This window comes from Gorilla gorilla, chromosome 3 (assembly GCF_029281585.2).
Source record: "Gorilla gorilla gorilla isolate KB3781 chromosome 3, NHGRI_mGorGor1-v2.1_pri, whole genome shotgun sequence".
In the NCBI taxonomy this organism is placed as follows: domain Eukaryota; kingdom Metazoa; phylum Chordata; class Mammalia; order Primates; family Hominidae; genus Gorilla; species Gorilla gorilla.
In genome coordinates, this window is record NC_073227.2 from 141,011,417 (window position 1) to 141,031,346 (window position 19,930).

General features: G+C 38.3%; 1 protein-coding gene across 6 annotated transcripts in view; it reads right to left on the reverse strand.

The window, feature by feature from the left end:
• Positions 1 to 19,930, reverse strand: part of PRDM5 (PR/SET domain 5) — a 230,495-nt gene that overhangs the window by 196,738 nt on the left and 13,827 nt on the right. For all 6 annotated transcript variants that reach the window (XM_055385798.2, XM_019026066.4, XM_055385797.2 and 3 more), the window contains exon 2: positions 15,488 to 15,571. In XM_055385798.2, coding sequence (XP_055241773.1) covers positions 15,488 to 15,571 — 84 coding nt within the window. The remainder of the gene's footprint in view (positions 1 to 15,487; positions 15,572 to 19,930) is intronic.

Below are 19,930 nucleotides of genomic sequence, written 5' to 3' on the forward strand. Positions count from 1 at the left end.
TTTTATGATAAACCAGAATGTATTTATTTGTCCATTTACTAGTATATGGACATTTGTGTTACTTCTAGCTTGAGACAACTCCTGATACTGCTGCTATGTAGGTTCTTGTACAAATCTTTTAGTAACGTGTTCTAGTTAATATCTGTCTAGTGGAACTGCTGAATCATATCATATGCATATATTCAGCTCTAGTAGATACCACTAGATAGATTTCCAAAGTGATGTGACCAATTAAAAAACCCAGAAGCAGTATATGAGAGTTTCAGATGATGCTTGCAATCATTTGACATTGTCTTTTTAATTTTAGTCATTTTGGTGAACATATCGTGGCATCTTGTGCTTTTGATTTGCATTTCCCAGATAACTAATAAAGTTAAATATCTTTTCATGTTCATTGGCCATCTGGACATCTTCTTGTATGACATCCTTGTTCAAGTATTTTGCCCATTTTTCTTTTTTTAAAATTGATTTTTATAGTTCTTACTATATTCTGGATACAAATCCTTTTTTCAGAAATGTATTACAAATATCTTATCATCCTCTGTGACTTGCTTTTTCATTCTCTTTGTAGCATCTTCTGATAAAGAGTTCTTAATTTTAGTGTTCACCAATTTATCATTTTTCCACTTAAGGTTAATGTTTATTGTGCTTATTTAAGAAACCTGTCTTTACATTCATAAAAGTATTCTCTTAGAAAATTTCTTTGAAAGGTTTGTTGCTTTCATCTGATATGTTTACATTTACAATAATATTAAGTTGATTTTTCATATATGATGTGAATTAGGGGTCAAAATACTATTTATCCATGAGGATATAATTTTGATCTAATATAATCCTTGAAAATGACATACTTTTCCCACTATATCATTAATGTTATTTTTGTCGACAACAGTTTCTATTTGTCTATTCTCATGACAATTCCAAAGTCCCTTTATAAATCTGGTTGTATAAGTCCTCCAGTTTTGTTTTTTTACTTCAAAGCTGCCTTGATGGCACCTTAGCTTTTTACATAAATTATAACATCAATTTCCATACCATCACCCTCCTTGCAAAAAAATCAATAAAAATAAACTTTCCAGGATTTTTATGGAGATTGCATCTTTTTTTAAGTTTTATTTTAGGTTCAGGGACATATGCACACATAAGTTTCTTATATAGGTAAACTGTGTGTTACACGGTTTGGTATACAGATTATTTTGTGGCTTGGGAAATAAGCATAGTATACAATAGGTAGTTTTTCAATCCTCTCTCTCCTCAACTAGGCCCTGATGTCTGTTGTTCCCTTCTTTCTCTCCATGTCTACTCATGTCTATTCAGTGTTTATCTCACTTAGAAGTGACATGTGGTATTTGATTTTCTGTTCCTGCATTAGTTCACCAGCTCCACCCACGTTGCTGCAAAGGCATGATCTAGTTCTTTTTTATGGCTGCATAGTATTCCATAGTGTACATTTTCTTTATCTAGTCTGCCATTGATGGGCATGCAGGCTGATTCCATTACTTTGCTACTGTGAATAGTGCTGTGATGAACGTACGTGTGCATGCATCCTTAAGGTAGAATGATTTATATTGCTGTATTAGTCCATTCTCACACTGCAATACAGAAATATCTGAGCCTGGGTAATTTATAAAGAAAAGAGATTTAATTGGCTCATGGTTCCACAGGCTGTACAGAAAGCATGGTGCTGGCATCTGCTTAGCTTCTGTGGAGGCCTCAGGAAATGTACAATCATGGCTGAAGGTGAAAAAGGAGCAGGCACCTCACATGGCCACAGCAGGAGCAAGAGAGAGTAGGGGGAGTTGTTATACACTTTTAAATGAACAGATCTCAGGAGAACTCACTATCATAAGAACAGTACTAAGGGGATGGTGCTAAACCATTCATGAGAAACTCACCCCATGATCCAATCACCTCCCACTAGGCCCTATCTCCACTTGGGAAATCACAAATTGACATGATTTGGGTAGGAACGTATATCTAAACCATATCAATTTCTTTGGGTATACACCCAATAATGGGAATGCTGAGTCAAATGATACATCTGTTTTTAGTTCATTGAGAAATCACCACACTGGTTTCCACAATGGCTGAACTTATTTACGTTTCCACCAGCAGTGTATAAGAATTCCCTTTTTCCCACAACCTCACCAGCATGTTTTTGTTTTGTTTTTGTTTTTGTTTACTTTTTAGTAATAGCCATTCTGACTGGTGTGGGATGGTATCTCATTGTGGTTTTGATTTGCATATCTCTAATGATTAGTGATGTTGAGCATTTTTTCATATGCTAGTTGCCTATGTGTATGTCCTCTTTTGAAAAGTATCTGTTCATATCGTTTGTCCTCCTTTAAATGGGGTTGTTTGGTTTTTGCTTGTTAATTTAAGTACCTTATACATTCTGGATATTAGAATTTTGTCAGATGTGTAGTTAGTAAATATTTTCTCCCCTTCTGCAGGCTGTCTGTTTACACTGTTCATAGTTTCTTTTGTGGTGCAGAAGCTCTTTAGTTTAACTAGGCCCCATTTGTCAATTTTTGTTTTTGATGCAATTGGTTATCACATCTTCATTATAAAGTCTTTGACAGGGCCTATGTCCAGAATGAAATTTCCTAAATTTTTTTGTAATAGTTTCAGTAGGAATGGCACCAGCTCTTCTGTATACATCTGGCAGAATTTGATTGTGAATCCATCTGGTCTCGGGCTTTTTCTGGTTTTTAGGCTTTTTATTACTGATTCAGTTTCTAAACTCATTATTGAATCTATTCAAAGATTCCGTTTCTTCCTGGTTCAATCTTGGAAGATTATATGTCTCCAGCAATTTATCCATTTCTTCTAGGCTTTCTAATTTGTGTGCATAGAGGTTTTCATAATTGTCTCTGAGGGTTTTTTGTGTTTCTGTGGGGTTGGTGGTAATGTCTCCTTTGTCATTTCTGATTGTGCTATTTTAAATCTTCTTCTTTTTTCCTTATTAGTCTAACTAGTGGTCCTTTGACCTCATTTATGCTTTCAGAGAACCAGCTTCTAGACCCTTTGATCTTCTGTATGGTTTTTCACATCTGTTTCCTACCATTCAAATCTGATTTTTGGTTATTTCTTGTATTCTGCTAGCTTTGGGGTTGGTTTGCTTTTGTTTCTCTAGTTTTTCTAGATGTGATGTTAGGTTGTTCATTTGGGAGCTTTCTAACTTTTTTTTTGAGACAGAGTCTCACTGTGTCACCCAGAGTGACACGTTCTCAGCTCGCCACAACCTCCGCCTTCTGGGTTCAAGCAATTCTCCTGCTTCAGCCTCCCAAATACCTGGGATTACAGGCACCCACCACCATGCCCAGCTAATTTTTGTATTTTTAGTAGACACAGGGTTTCGTTATGTTGGCCAGGCTGTTCTCGAACTCCTGACCTCAAGCGATCCACCTGCCTCGGCCTCCCAAAGTACTGGGATTACAGGCGTGAGCCACTTTCTAACTTTTTTATTTGAATGTTTAGCACCATGAAGTTCACTCTTAACACTACTTTAGCTGTATTGCCAAGATTCTGGTATGTTGTATCTTTGTTCACATTAGTTTCAAAGAATTTCTTGATTTTGGCCTTAATTTCATTGTTTACACAAAAGTCATTCAGGAGCAACTTGTTTAATTTCCATATAGTTGTGTGGCTTTGAGTGATTTTGTTTGTATTAATTTCTACTTGCATCGCACTGTGGTCTGAAAGTGTGTTTGCTATGATTTTAGGGTTTTTTTTTTTCTTTTTTAATTTGCTGAGGATTGTTTTATGCCTATGTGGTCAATTTTAGAGTATGTACCACCTGCAGACGAGAAAAATGTATATTCTGTTGTTTCTGGGTGGAGAGTTCTATAGATGTCTGTTGGCCCTATCTGATCAAGTGTTGAGTTCAGGTCCCGAACATCACTGATAGTTTTGTCTCAATGATCTAATACTGTCAAGTGGGGCGTTGAAGTCTCCCAGTATTATTGTGTGGTTATCTAAGTCTCTTTGTAGATCTATAAGAACTCATTTTATGAATCTGGATGTTCCTGGTGTTGAGTGTTCTGGTCCACAGGGCTCTCTCAGATAGGAACCACAGTTGGCAGACAGGCCATATCCTTGCCAGGTCAGCCCTACTCTGCTGTCTGAGTGCTTCACAGGGGCGCGCCTGCCCATAGAATTTAGGCAGAAGCAGGACCACTGGACCGGAAGTTCTAATGGGTGTGGCTCATCTGGTTATGAGAGCTGGAGGAGGGTGAAGTCACCTGCCCTGCCTGCTGTCTCGTTCTTTCTCAGGAAAACAGAAGGTTGTGCCTGCCAGCTAAGTTCAGACAGAAGTGGGACCACTGACTAGCTGGCAGCTCTATCACGTATTGCCTGACTGGCTACTAGTGGCAGTGGTGGGTGGGGGCTCCCACCCTGCCATCTGGGTACTTCCGAGGACAGCAGAAGGTTGCAGCTGCACCAAGTTCAGGCAGAAGCAGGACCACTGGGCCAGAAGTTGGCACTAAGCCCCATCCAGTGAAGGGGGAGTAGAGCAATCTTACTGCTCCCAGGCCCCATGACTGAAGCCTCTATTGAGGCTACAGTGCCAGTGGCGGTCTGCTCCGGGACCCGAGGCTTATTAAAGTCCCCTTGGACTCAAAAGAGTTGCCCGTGAAAAACATCCTGATGGCTCTCTGCCTCAGTCCAGAAGCAAGATGGCAGGCTGCTGGGAGTCCAGGGGGATTCTCCCGTTTCCAGTCTTGCAGAGGTCCCTATGGAAAGTGTGAATTCCTCAGGGGGCTCTCATTCACTCACCCTTTTCCATGTCCGAGAGGTTCTCCTGCACTGAACCTAGACAGACATGGTTTCACCGTGTTAGCTAGGATGAATCTAGGTCAATCTCCTGACCTCATGATCTGCCTGCCTCAGCCTCCCAAAGTGCTGGGATTACAGGCGCAAGCCACCATGTGCAGCCTTCCTATAGTTTTTTTTTTTTCCCCCCTCCTTTCAGTAAATCCAAAGTAGCAAAGTTTTCCTCTGGGTAAGATCTGGAGGTGGTCTTAGTACTCTCATTTGAAGAATGAATGATGTGAATAATGCTGCTAGCCTTAGCCTTAAACTAAAGCTAATTCTTTGACAAATCCAAAGAACCAGTCACATAGAAGTGACTCAAAGAATCAGGTCACATTTGGAAGAGATGGGAAGAACTAGGTCATTTTATTAATGATATTTTTGCTGGATAAAGCATTCTAGATTGGCAGCTATTTTCTTTTTGCACCTTAAAAATATTATTCAGTTGTCTACTATCTTAATTTTTCTGTTAAAAATCAACTCTCACTCTTACTGTTTCTTTTTTAATGTCTCCTTTTTTTTCTAGCTGCTTTTAGGATTGTCTTGGTTTAAGTAGTTTTACTAAGATATCTGTAGGTGTAACCATCTTTCTACTGACACTGCTTCAGGCTCATACAGCTTCCTCAATTCATCAGATAATGTTTTTAAAAAGTCCTAGAAAATTCTTAGCCATTACCTCATCAAAACTGCTTCTGTCCCATTTTCTGCCTCGTCTCCTGCTAAGCTAAAAGGTCCTAACATTAGATATATTAGATATTTTCACTGTCTCGCATATCAGTTTAATCTCTGTAATTCATTTTCAACATTTTCTACTGACTTCTTTTCCTTTTCATTCATTCTGTCTTTTGCTTTGTCATACCTACTGTGTAATTCGCACACTGAGTTCTCTGCTCTAAAATATAAATTTGCTCTAAATGTATAAATTTGCCATTTATACATTTCAATTTTTTAGTAAAATTCTCCATCTCTTCCTCTTTTTGTCTCATCTTTTCTTCCATGTGCTAGAGTATAACAGTCATGGTTATTATAAAGTCCACATCTGCCAACTCCAATCAACATTTGAAATATCCTTAAGTCAGTTTCTATTGTCCAGCTTTTATCATTTTTAGTGATATGGTCCTATCTCTTCATGTCTAGTCACTTTTTATAAAATGCTGGACATTTTATATTGAAAAATTTAGAGGATCCAGGTATTATATTTCTCTGGAGTAGATTTACCCTGTTTTCTATCAGGCAGAGCAGAAACTGTTCACCTTAAACGCATCAGGGAGTGAGGTGATTCACAGCTGGGCTTCAGTTGTGGCAAGGCTCAGTCTGTTTCAGTGTACTATATTCCTACCCACAGCCCTATGGTGCTTCCAATTCAAAGTATGGAATGCACTGAAAGCCTCTCCTCAGCAAGATGAGACCACAGAACACCTTGCTTTTCAAAGGCATGTGGCTTAACTTTATAATAATCTGCCACGCAGCTTCATAATTCTGCAAATGTCTTGAGAAGGAGACAGCAATATTTTTTAGTCCTTTTGGGTCTCCAATATTGTTGCTTCACACGACAAGATTTCCAAAAGCTCTACCTATTTCTGTGTCCTCAAAGAGTAACCCTCTAGACAGGCTGAGCTCAGATTTTTAGCCTCTTGCCTATACACAGAATCAGCAGTCTGATCACTTCCCCAAGAGAAAAGCAACTGCAGATTATCAGTTCATCTCTCCAAAATTATCACCTCTCTGGAGCTTTAGTCGCTCTAGGACTCCTTGCTTTAACACCCCTTGAAGCTGTTAAACAAATTATTTTTATATTTAACCTGTCTTTTGGAGTTGTTATCAGCAGTAATATTGATGTGTTCAAGTTCGTATCAGACAGAAGCTTTCTTGCCCTATTTTACTTTCTTTATACCATATATCACTACCTTTCACTATATTATTTATTAGGGATGTTTTAATTCTATCTTTGCTACTAAAACATAGGTCCCAGAAGAATAAAGGCTCTACTGCATCCTAGGGGCAGCAATCAGACTGAAGACTGTCTGACTGTCTGATAGCCCTCCTCTTTCCATCCCGCTTCACTCACCATGCCTATTTTTGTTTTGTGAAGAATTTCAAACGAGCACATCATTTTTTTCTGTATGAGAAACAAGAAGAACATAATTCTATATGTTCTCATAAAGAATCCTTATTCCCCTTTTTCATATTTCCTTACTTCCTCCTCCATGAGAGAAATAGATTGGAATAAATATACTTTGGGTTTCTTTCCTTCATGGTTCCCTCTCTTCAGCTGATTACTGAGACCCTGATAGTCATTGGGTCTGATACTTACTTTGGTTACCATACCTCAGAAAAAAAGCAGGGGCCAGAATTTCCTGTGCCCATCCCCCTGCTGTATAGTAAGCAGACATACCAGCTGACTCAAGATGTGCCTTCTAAACAGGCTGGAGACCTGTCTCTCTCCAGTGCTCTCTGTTATCCTCCATTCCAATTATGCTGTGAAGTGAGTCTGAATTAGGCCACAATTTGTCACACAGCTGATTGGCAATAGATTTTGAATCTACTTTCCTGACTCAATTCCTGCCACAGGTGGTACACACTTCAAGATTTCAGAAGCCAGGCATGAAGTCCCCATTTTGGCCTGGGCTCCTAGTCACCAATCCAGCTTTTCTGGAGCTAGGTACTTAGAAAATTATTGCATGCTGTAGGGATAGGAAAACAACAAACTCAGAATCTCCTACTTTATTCTCACAACACAGTCAACTCAGAACACTTCTACTACCACATGTGGTAGGGTTTCCCCCATCACACACCAAGCAAGCAACTCTCTGGTGGATTATTCAGATTATTCAGTACCACACCAGCTGGGTGTCCTCTAATTTAATTCAATCCTTACATTATCTGTCTGGAGATAACGTCACATCCCACAGGTTGAAGGCTCAGTCTCATAAGACTGTCCTGCACCAGGCAGTGGCAAGTCCAGGCCTCTGAAACTTTTAACCAACTTGCTATAGACTGGAGTGCCCATGACACACTCCCTAGGTTCAATTAATTTGCTAGAGAGGCTAAAAGTATTCAGGAGAACACTTCACTTATGTTTACAGGTATATTAATAAGGGATATTCCAAAGAATACAGGTGAACAGCCAGATGGGAGAGATGCATAGATAGAGAAAAAGGCATAGGTATAGAAGAGATAAATAGCTATAAAAGAAGGGACGCAAAGCTTCCATGCCCTCTCCGGGTATACCACCCTCCAGAAATCTCCATGTGTTCAGTTATCTGGAAACCCTCAGAACACAGTTCTTTTGGGTTGTTATGGAAGCTTCATTACCAGGCATGACTGATATTAGTCACTAGTATATCAACCCAACCTTCAGCCACCCTCCTCTCCCTAGAGGTGAGGGGGACACAGGGGGCTGAAAGTTCCAACCCTCTAATCACGTGGTTGCTTCCCCTGGCAAACAGTCCCATCCTGGAGGCTATCTAGGGGACTCCAGCCTCCAGTCATCTCATTAGCATACAAAAAACACTCATACTCTAGGGATTCTAAGGATTTTAGGAGTTAAATGTCAAGAAAGTAGATGAGGACCAAATATAGATTTCATAATATCATACATGCTCATTAATAAAGTAGATATTTTATCTTCATCTGGTTCCTATCTGTTCTTCATTGGTTCAAATTAATAACCAAGGACAAAGAGAGGTTATTAACTAAGAACCATCACCAGTGTGTAAGTGAAGAGGGGAGTCAAGGGTTGGAAAAGAAGTTTCCAAAAACAATCCATATATATTTTAACTAATAAATGGATGTCTTAAACCCCATCAATAACAGAAGGAGCCCCAACTCATATGGTATGTACACTTATTTTGAAATAATAATTTGCTATAACTGTAAGAGATTCACAATCATACAAAAACAGCTGCAAATCTTATAATGATGTCTTTTAATTGCTATATTTTGTGGAGTTTTGGGGGGTTTTTATTGCTTAAAAAAAGTTTGTTTCACACAACTGGTAATGCCCATACACAATAAAAATTTAAAGGTAAAAAGATTGTATAGTAATAAAAAAGTCTCCCTCTCTCCTCTATTTCTTGTCACCCATTCCTTTTCCTTAGAGACAGCTATTATTACCCATTCACTTCTATTTTAGGTACATTAAGCACTTTTATATATGTCCTCATGTATTTAAATAAACGAGTGATAGATTATGTACAAGCTTCCATCCTTTTTTAAATTTTTAAATTTTTTGTTTTTATTTCAGTAGCTTTGGGGGTACAAGTGGTTTTTGGTTACATGGATGAATTCTATAGTGGTGACTTCTGAGATGTTAGTGTACCTGTCAACCAAGAAGTATAGACTGTACCCAATATACAGTCTTTTATCCCTCACCCTGTTCCCACCATGATGGCTATATTTTGAAAACATGTTATTTATCCAGTCCACAAAATCAGAAACTGCCCACAAAAATAAACAAAATCATGATAATTTGATCCTCTGGATTTTGTAATACGCAATTTTCTAGTAGGTTGTAATGACTAATTACCCTGGTAATACACTAACTTCAGATGTAAAACATAGAGTTTTCTCATGAATGATCCAGGAGATAGATGTAGGAAAATAAATGCACGTAAAACTTTTTAAATGCCATTAAGTCAGGCTGCTGCAGGTGATGCACACGGCTCTCACAGTGCTCTGTGTATCCCACATTGTGTTACATCTGGAACTCTTACGAGGCCACAGACTTTTTAAAAAAGCAAAGTTCAACCTCTATTTGTTTTGGTTTTGTCCTAATGTTCCTTGTGTTGAGATAAATACCTTTTTAGCATAAGTTATGGATGATATAATGTATTTAAGTAAAAGAGGCTTAAATTTTTCCTATGAAAATGCCACCCAGAATTAAGATATTTTACTTGAAATTTTAGTTTGTATCTGGTTCTTTAGGATTCTGCACACAGTAAAAGCTGTCTTTCCAGAGGGACCACCCAGTGTACTGAACTGTGGCATAGCATATGACTCCACTTGCATCAGATCACACCACTGAACACCCACTGCATCCACAGAAACGTTCAAAGACTAAGAGGCAAATGCAGACTCAGCATGAGTGAGAGAAAAAGAGGAGAGTGAGGCAGAGACCTTGTGATCTTGGAGCAGTTGTAAAGTTCAAGAATGAATGACTCCACTGGAAATATAGGACAACACCAAGTTTCTGAGAACTTATCAGGGCAGTTTCTACACAAAACCTATTGCAAGCATCCCAGAGAATCACTTTTGAAATGGAAAGAAAGACCCAGAGCCAATAGAGAAGAGCTGTTTGGAGGATTCCAGCTGCTACTGGATTCACCAGTAGCCACTTTAGAACAACTAAATCATGGTCAGAACAGGTAGCAAGGAAAATGCACAAACTGTGCTGCATTCAACAGGTGCCAAAATGTAAAGTTATATGCTGGAAGCACAGAGCCAGTGCCTGGAGAAAACGTTTTTGAATTGTGGTTTGAAATATCTAAGAAAATATTATAGAAAGAGGATGTCTTGGAGACGTAAAAACAAAGAATTATTGAGAGTTTAGCAAATAGAACATAGGTCATAGGTCATAGAATGAGTATGAATTAGTAGAGAATTGAAGGAAATGTATCTCAAGCTCCAAACCACCTGGCAAAAAGTAGACAGAAAGACTTCTAATTAAGAGAAGAATGGAATACAATGCAGAAAACTGGGTACATTCCACCAAATTGTCCAAGGGAAGCATTTACAGTCAAACACTGGTTCCTAACCTCAAGCTTTGTAATATGCCTGAGGCCCAAGAAATCCAGAGTTCTTCTGCTTAAGCACTTAATTTTAAAAGAAAAGTAAAAATCTGAGGTGATCAAGAAGGATTAAAGACCCACAATACTCAGTCTATTCAGGGACCAAGCTCAAAACCTGATGGCCAATACAAAAAGTAACTGAGGTACTAGTGAGCACTCTGAAGCAGTGGGCATCAGTAAGTTCTAAGCTGCACCTTTGGACAAAGAGAGAGAGGTGGCAGTAGATATTATCAGTGCTCCCCATGACCCTAAGATCCCTTCATACCCTGTCCCAAGCTCGCAAAGGCTCACACCTACCAGGAGGCTCAATCCTGACTGGTAACTCCAAGTTCTTTGGTATGAAATGGCTCCCCAGGGGCTCTTGGCCTTGTCCACCACAACCACTGGCATCATAAGCAGAATACAGGTATAAACTGAGAAGGAGTTATGCCACATGCTCTCTCACATGACATCATTTTCCAGACACTACCACCAGGTTCTGGTTCATGTTCCATAACCACAACATATGTAACTAGTGGTTTGAGAAGGACTACTCATTTGAGAGCTTCATTGTGGTTAGCACCATAGATATGGGGCATAGCAGAAATGACTCCCATAACCAATCTAAATTTACCCACCAGAGGAGGGAAGGCTCATTATCTCCCTTTGGAAAGACTCAAACAGTTCCACGAGGGGCAGAGTAGGACCAGTAACAGGACCAGTTATTCTCCTGTATCTGTGCTCTTTCTGAATCCTAGCACCTCCAAAGCTAAAATAATAAAAAAAAAAAGGACTTTCAATGGTATAACTCAGGGTTTGGAAGCAGCTTGCTCACTCAACATAGTAAGGGATAAGATTAAATATAGCAAGCAATAACTCTACAATTCTAAAAGTGTTGTTCTTTAAATATTCCCTCTAGAAGACCTACCACAGAATCTGTCCCTTCCCCTGTCCAGCTGCACAACTGGGCAGAGCAGGGAATGGCTGATATGGTTTGCCTCTGTGTCCCCACCCAAACCTCACCATGAATTGTAATAATCCCCATGTGTAAATGGCAGGGCCAGCTGGAGATAATTAAATCATTGGGGCAGTTTACCCAATACTGTTCTCGTGGTAGTGAATAAGTCTTTCAAGATCTGATGGTTTTATAAACGGGAGTTCTCTTGCACAAGCTCTCTTGCCTGCCACCATGTAAAACATGCCTCTGCTTCTCCTTTGCCTTCCACCATGATTGTGAGGCTGCCCCAGCCATATGGAACTGTGAGACCATTAAACTTCCTTCCTGGCTGGGCATGGTGACTCACATCTGTAATCCTAGAACTTTGGGAGGCCGAGGCCAGCAGATCACTTCAGGTCAGGAATTCAAGACCAGCCTGGCCAACATGGTAGAACCCCGTCTCTACTAAAAATACAAAAATTAGCCAGGTGTAGTGGCGTGCACCTGTAATCCCAGCTACTTGGGAGGCTGAGGCAGGAGAACCTCTTGAACCCAGGAGATGGAGGTTGCAGTGAGCTGAGATCGTGCCACTGCACTCCAGCCTGGGTGACAGAGGGAGACTCCTTTTCAAAAAAAAAAAAAAAAAAAAAAAAAAAAAAAAAAAACCTCCTTCCTTTATAAATTACTCAGTCTCAGGTATGTCTTTATTAGCAGCATGAGAACAGACTAATACAATGGCTGACAATCCGAAATGAAGACGAGACCAAGAGGAAAAAGAACCAGAAGGGGAGGGGGAAGGTATATGAACTAAGGGGTTAAATGTATCAAAAGGTCTCAGGTGAAAAAAACAGGCTGGAAGGGAACAGAGACTTTTCATCAATACCCTTTTGTACCTTCTGAATTGTGTCACAAGTAAAAATATTACTTGTTCAAAACACAGACATAAAGGGTGAAGTAAAATGAAACAGAGAACGGCAATCGTGTGAGTGTACCATTACCTGAGCATAAAAATGTATAAAATCAATAGCTCCTTGGGTAGCAGAGTGAGAAAGCTGGAGACAACTAGTGTGAAAACAAAATAATAATGCAAAGACATTAAAGAACTACAGGAATAGATAATGCAAAACTAGATGATGTACTGTGGAACTGTTAACTATATAATAGTACAAAAATGACTTTGTTTCCTATATGCAAGTCTTCCTTTTAAAATAAAAATTATTATCTGTTTAACACTACCTTATAGCTACACAAAACATTAATATGATCATCACACTAAAATTTTCAGATAACAAAACAAGTAACATAAACTATTAATAACATGTTAAAAATTGAATTGGTACCCCTTAAATTTATACAAATAACATTTTTAAAAAAGAAAAAACCTGTTAAAAATGTAGTATTTTTATCATTTTATGACTTACTAAGTTATCAGGTTTTTTTGGTCACATAAATGTTTGGTTTCTGAAAAACCTTCATAGTAAAAGAATTAACTGCTGAGGAAATTAAGACCTTGTAGAAACATAGTGAAAGCCATTAAAATGTTTAAGTTCATAAAAGTAAACAAAACAGCAAGCTAAATTCAGACAATATCAATAACATTTCCCACTTAAATTATAGTGAGGACTATATTATGAATTTCCATTTTTTATCACTTGCACTGAAGAAACCTTTCAGAATCCTTTCTCAGTCACCTCCACTCCTCACCCCCAGCAGTTTCAACAATACGGGTGATGCTTAAAAATGCATTTTGCTTACAGGTAATACACTGATAGTTTTATGTATACTATGGATAGGCTATAGTACCCAATTATTTAATCAAACACTGATATAGCAGTAAAGGTATTTTGTAGATGCGGTTAACATCTAACAATCAAATACTGATATAGGAGTAAAGGTATTTTGACTTAATCAAACACTGATATAGGAGTAAAGGTATTTTGTAGATGCGGTTAACATCTACAATTAGTTTACTGTAAGTAAAGGAGATCACCCTCCATAACGTGTGTGGCCCTCATCCATTTAGTCACAGCCCTTAAGAGCAAAAACTAAGGTATCCTGGAGAAGCTATTCTGCCTAAAGACCGCAGCATCACCTTTCTGCCTGAGGTTCCAGCCTGAGGACCTGCCCTATAAATTTCAGACTTGCTACCACCACAATAACATAATACCTTAAAATAAACAAATATATATACTATCTCCTTGGTTCTATTTATCTGAAGACCCTTACTGATACATGCAAGAGAGACTCTCTATGTGTAGTTCCTTACTCCAGTTTTCCAACCTTTTCTGATTGTATAATCTCTACCTCCTACATGTATCTCAGCTCTTACCCTCCTCATAGAAACTATCAAATAGTCTTGTGTCACAATGCAATGTTTCAGTCAACAGTGGACTATATATACAATGGTGGTCTCCTATGATTATAATACTATATTTTTATTGTACTTTTTCTGTATTTAGATCTTTTTCAATTTCATTTGTTAGAGAAGGGGTCTCCTTCTGTTGCCTAGGCTGGAGTGCAGTGGCATGATCATAGTTCATTGCAGCCTTGAACTCCTAAGCTCAGGCAATCCTCCCACCTCAACCTCCTGAGTAGCTGGGACTACAGGCACGTACCACAAGGCCCAGATAATTTTTTATATTTTTTTAAGACATTGGGTTGCTATGTCGCTCTGGCTGGGCTCCAACTCCTGGCCTCAAGCAATGCTCCTGCCTTAGCCTCCTGAGTAGCTGGAATTAGGCACAAGCCACTGTGCCTGGCTTGTATAGATACATTGGATCCATAAATGCTTGCCACTGTCTTCCAATTGCCTCCATTACTCAGTACAGTAACATGCCGTACAGGTTTACGGTCCAGGAGCAATAGGCTATACCCTATAGCTTAGGAGTACAGTAGGCTGTACCATCTAGGCTTGTACAAATATGCTCTATGATGTTCACTTGATGATGCATTTCTTAGAATGAATCCCTGTCATTAAGTAACACATGCATATATAATTCCTAGGACTGCATTTTCCAAATTTTTGTTTCAACAGTCTACACCACTGCTTTCCTATTTTGATACCTTAGGTCCTTTTTCTAATGCCTAGAAAAGAACAGCAACGAATATAATTGGCATAAACTAGGATGAAAATTCTCATAACGTGCAGACATATACTGGAATATACAGATCTCTGCTTAAGTGAAACTTTAGACTGCAAAAGACTGTCTCTAGTGTTACAGCCCCTTAACTATGTGTTTTTAAAGGTAAAGTACATTTTAAGGCAGGATTTTTGTTACAACATGAAACTGAGATTTGTTTCTATACAATTAGAACTTCATCTAGTAAATAAAAAAATTAAGTATAATTTTATTTACAGAAGTCAAGTTCTAAATTCAGGGCATGCTTATTTTGAAAGTCAAACATCACTATACCTGAAAACCTTATTTTTCAACGAAGAACTTCAGATCTCTAAAAGAACTGTCTAGTAAGATATTTCAACAGCCCACTTTCTCTAAAAAAAAAAAAAAAAGCTGAACTTTTTTTAAAACCTAAAACATTTCGGCTGGGCACAGTGGCTCATGCCTGTAATCATAGCACTTTGGGAGGCCAAGACGGGTAGATCACCTGAGGTCAGAAGTTCAAGACCAGCCTGGCCAATGTGGCAAAACCTCGTCTCAACTAAAAATACAAAATTAGCTGGACATGTTGGCATGCGCCTGTAATCCCAGCTACTCGGGAGACTAAGGCAGGAGAATCGCTTGAACCTGGGGGGCGGACGTTGCAGTGAGCGAAGATCGCACCATTGCACTCCAGCCTGGGCAACAAGAGCAAATCTCCATCTCAAAAAAAAAAAAAAAAAAAAAACTAAAACATTTCAATATTTAAATACTTAACTGGAATCAATATCAATTAATGTAGCCTTAAAAATGCATTAAATGGTACAATACAAATATATTTTTAACATTAAAATAAGTCATATCCTCACCTCCCACATCAACCTGTAATCCATATTTTCATCCAAGTCTTCAGGCATTCTCTTCTCTCCAGCAAAGGGTCCGAACTTTTCACCCTGAGTAGCAATGATTATATTGAACAAGGATTAGTACAATAAATCAACATACTAAAATAAACGACTTTTTTCTTCTGGAATGTTTTTCTGCAAATCTTCATGCCCAAAGAAGAGACGCTTTTGAAATATTAACTGATTTGCCCAAAACAAAATGTTTATTTACAATCCAACTTAATCTGTTTTTAGCCTAAAATGCTAAATCCACAACATAGGAGCCAACATAAAAGGGTTAAATCATTTACTTTCAAATTCTGACAAGGCATTGGACATTGTATTTCATATGTTTCAATCCTCTTCATAGCCTCTGGCAAGCGATGTTGAAAAAAGCACTGAGTTTTGTCTGACTTGAGAGACAAGCCCACCAGGCAGAAAATCACCTGGTTTCCATAAAAATCATAAATTCATCCATATTCTGGACAAGAAAGACATGGGCTTGGCATTCTCAGAGGAAGAGTGTTCATAAATAAACTTTAAATTTGCCTGCCAATCTTTCAAACAGGCAAATGGGCACACTTTAAACCATGCTTTCTCGAAGTGTGTGCTTTGAAGCCCACATGCACGAGAAACACCCGTGTTACTAGTTTGAGATACAGAATTCTGGTCTTTGTTAAAATCAGAATCTGGAAACGGGCTGTCCTTCAATCTACCCTGACGGGATTTTTAAGGACATGTTCAATGGGCAAGTAACACTCTTTTCTCTCTAAAGTGACCAAAGCAGGGACTGCAGAGACAGTGGGAATGAGTTGAATTTGTCCAACCAGACATTTTGTTGAAATGTGTGCAGAGGAGACACAGAGCCACTCATGCTTCTAAACCTGCCTATGACTATTTTTCAGCAGAATCCTCCCCTTCACATGGAGGTGATGCAAGAAAAAAACCAACAAAATCTCTTTTGATGAACATTGTAAGGAGAAAAGATAACCACCAAGGCAATATTTCAAGGATACAAATTACTTAATGAACAACAGAACACCCAACTCCTGAGAACGGTAAAATTTTAAAGCTTAAAGAATTACAAATATTAATAGTTAACCCAGCCCCCTCATTTTACAGATGAAGAAAAGAGGTCCAGAGAAGCCAAAAATACTGGCAGAGCCAGGAAGACCATTTCTTTAATGTTAACTTAGGGGCAGAAAATACCCAGAGATTCCTCAAATCAAGACTATAATTGTAAGTAATTTAAACACAGGCATAGCAAAGAAACAGGGAGATTGCTCACTATTCATAACATTAGAAATATTAATACAAAGTTTAGACAGCCAATTTCAGAGAAGCTAGAAGCCTACTCTGCTTCACAATCCTCTCACGCCTCACTAGTCCCCTCATGCTAAAATGGGCATTCAACATCACACTTAAACACAAGAGCCCCAAAGAGGCTTTCTTTACAAAGTAATCACTTCTCTCCTCCAGATGGGACCTAACCAGGATTTGATGGCAGGTAGGAAAAGCTCCACAAGAACAGGGGAGAAGAGTTAACACTTACTGAACTACCATGTGCTACATTCCAAATAATCCTATGTGGGAGTTTCCCCATTTAACAACTAAGAAAATTGAGCCTCGGAATTTAAATAGCTTGCTTGCTTAAGGTCAATCAGGTGGCGATGATTAGACATAGTATCAGGAACCAGTGGTTTATTCTGAGTGGAGTGCTCAGGCAACATCCACTTCACCAAGCCAACACTCAAAACCCTGACAGACAGCTGCATGGTCCACTGCTGAGGCCACCTGATGCCACCTCCTCAGCTTTCCATTGACTACAATTTAGCAATGACCTGGGCCGTGCAATTGCCCAATGTACACACTCAATACATTGACTACTGAATTGAAGAAACTGTGAGCTTATGTTAAAGCCAATCTAGAAAACAGACCAAAAAATAAGGTGTGTTTTCTGTAATAAATGTGAGGGTTAAATATGAATGAATGTGGTTCCATTTTCGGTCCACTCTGTCATGTATTTAGCCTTTATCAACTATTACAGAAAGTAATAATAATCTAAGTACACACTTTCCAAAGTAACTGATCTATCCAAACCACTCAGTTCCTCTTTGCAGTACAAATTTGGAGGGGAAAAAAAAAAGTGAATCTATCAATTCAGTAGTGTTCAGAGGACTAAAGAGGAAAGAATAGAAACTCAAATAAATGCAATGGGATCAGGGGGTGGGGGGTGGGGGGTGCGGGGGAAGCCTGCTTGGATGCAGGCCTAGTAAGATTATTAAAAGACTTAAAGCTCTGAAAATTCAGATTAAGCAGAATGCTGATTTTAAAGCTTCACCATTAATAGAGAACAATCACTCTCTATCATAAACTCAAACCACCAAATTATAATAAATAGTGGTTTTTAGCTTTAAGAAATGTATTTTGTATCTCAACCTAGCACATTCACGCATACACAGAAACACACACCTATAAAACTGAGATACTTAATATTTCAGGAATATCCTTCAAAGAAAAGACAAAAAAAACCCTGTGATACTGTATAAATTTCTTCATATTTTCTACTCTGTGTTATTTCATATGTTTAAAAAAAAGAGTTTTGACCCACTAAATTAATTACAGAACTCATTGATGGGCTGCGGTTCACAGCTTGAAAAACACTGACATTAAAAACACTGATAGGGGAGGTAAATTAGCTTTCTATCTTTGATGACATTTCTTCAAAGTACCTTACCGGGTCTATTAGAAAGAGTTCATCAAATAAACTTGAATTTTCATGGCTGCAAGATTATAAAAATGTAAATAGCCAACTCTCAATTATCCATACTACTGTGGTGAGAAACAATGCAGATATTGAAAACCTAATTTATGTTTGGCTTTAGATAAAGATTTTATACTGAGTAGACCCACTCTTAGGAAGCCTTCCTCTAGGGATTCCAGCACCAGCTACCCAATCCTTCTCTCTCTCTTTGTTCACTGTTGTCTCTATCATACAAACAGTAGTTTCTTAAAAACTGTAATTACAATTTTATTTTTATTCACTAACCACATTTCCTATAGAGATTCTAACTTCAGTATAAGCCTCTTCTACCTCAATGGACTTCAGATCTGCTTGGGCAGCACATCTATGAAAGGGAAGTTTGGGGCACATACCCCATACATATATAATTCTTTTTCTTTTAGTGGAATTATATGAAATTGCCAATATTTGACCATTTTTGACCTACAAAATGAAAGCTTTTCATATGATTCATCATAAATGAAGTATATACATGTGCCTTAGTAAATGAAACACCTAGGAGGAGGTTCAAAATTAATGACAAGAAGGAAACCCGTATTTCAAACACTCCTCTTGAAAACTTCAAAAATTTCTGGCTGACTTCCTGATATCATTGGTTTTACTTTTTGTAATAAACCTGCTGAAGATTTCACACTAGCAGATAGGAAAACTGTCCGCTCTTCCATTTTCTTGCTGTCCATTTGTGCCTGCATTATTGGTATTACCTTTGATTTGTGATTTCTTTGCAAGAACTTTCCTAGACTTCTTCACTTCTATCTCAAGAGTCACCACCTCAAACACTTACAAGTTAGGCAGTAGGGCAACACAACACCAGATACCCAACCATAAACATGTAAATGATACTTTAGAGAGTAGCCAGGAGGTAAGGTGGAAAGAGCATGCCACCTAAAAACTTTTCCACTCCAGTTGAATGTTGCTGTATCACCATGTGGACCCAATGTTGCCAGATATATACATGATTTTTAGAGAAGCTAATAACTCAAATTTGTGTGTGAAATCACTGATTTTTTACATTGTCAATGAATTCCAAGAATTCAACACTTCGTGCAGGTCAAATAAAATGTGACTTCAAGATAAATTCAGCCTGTACACACCAAACTGTCTGAGTCAAACTCACTTCTCAGACTGATCCAATGTCCAGCCCATAATGGAGCATCTTTGTTTTTATTCAAACTGTTTCTGAATAAAGCAGATAATTAATCCATTCAATCTTCTATTCACTGGACTAGACAGTAACTTTTAATAAACAAAAACTGTATGATTGCAAAAATGTGGGCCATTTTCTCTCATTTTGCTGAATGTTATTAGTGAGAAGTTAAAAACAAGATTCACTGCAGATATCTCTCTCAGAATTGTGGGGAAAAGCACTATCTTCTAAGCCTCAGTTTCCTTATCTACAAAACTTAGGGATTTAGATTAGTTGATTCTAAGATTTCTTCCAGCTTTTAAATTCCAGTAGAAAGAGCTTCCACAGACCAAATTTAGAACAATTTGAGACTCAAACAGGACAAGAGGATAACTGATTGAAACACATTAACAAATTTGTAAGCCCATACTGTCAGTGAGACAAAATGTTTTTAAAATCTCATTTGCTATCATTAGAGGATAAGTTATTATTAAAATTA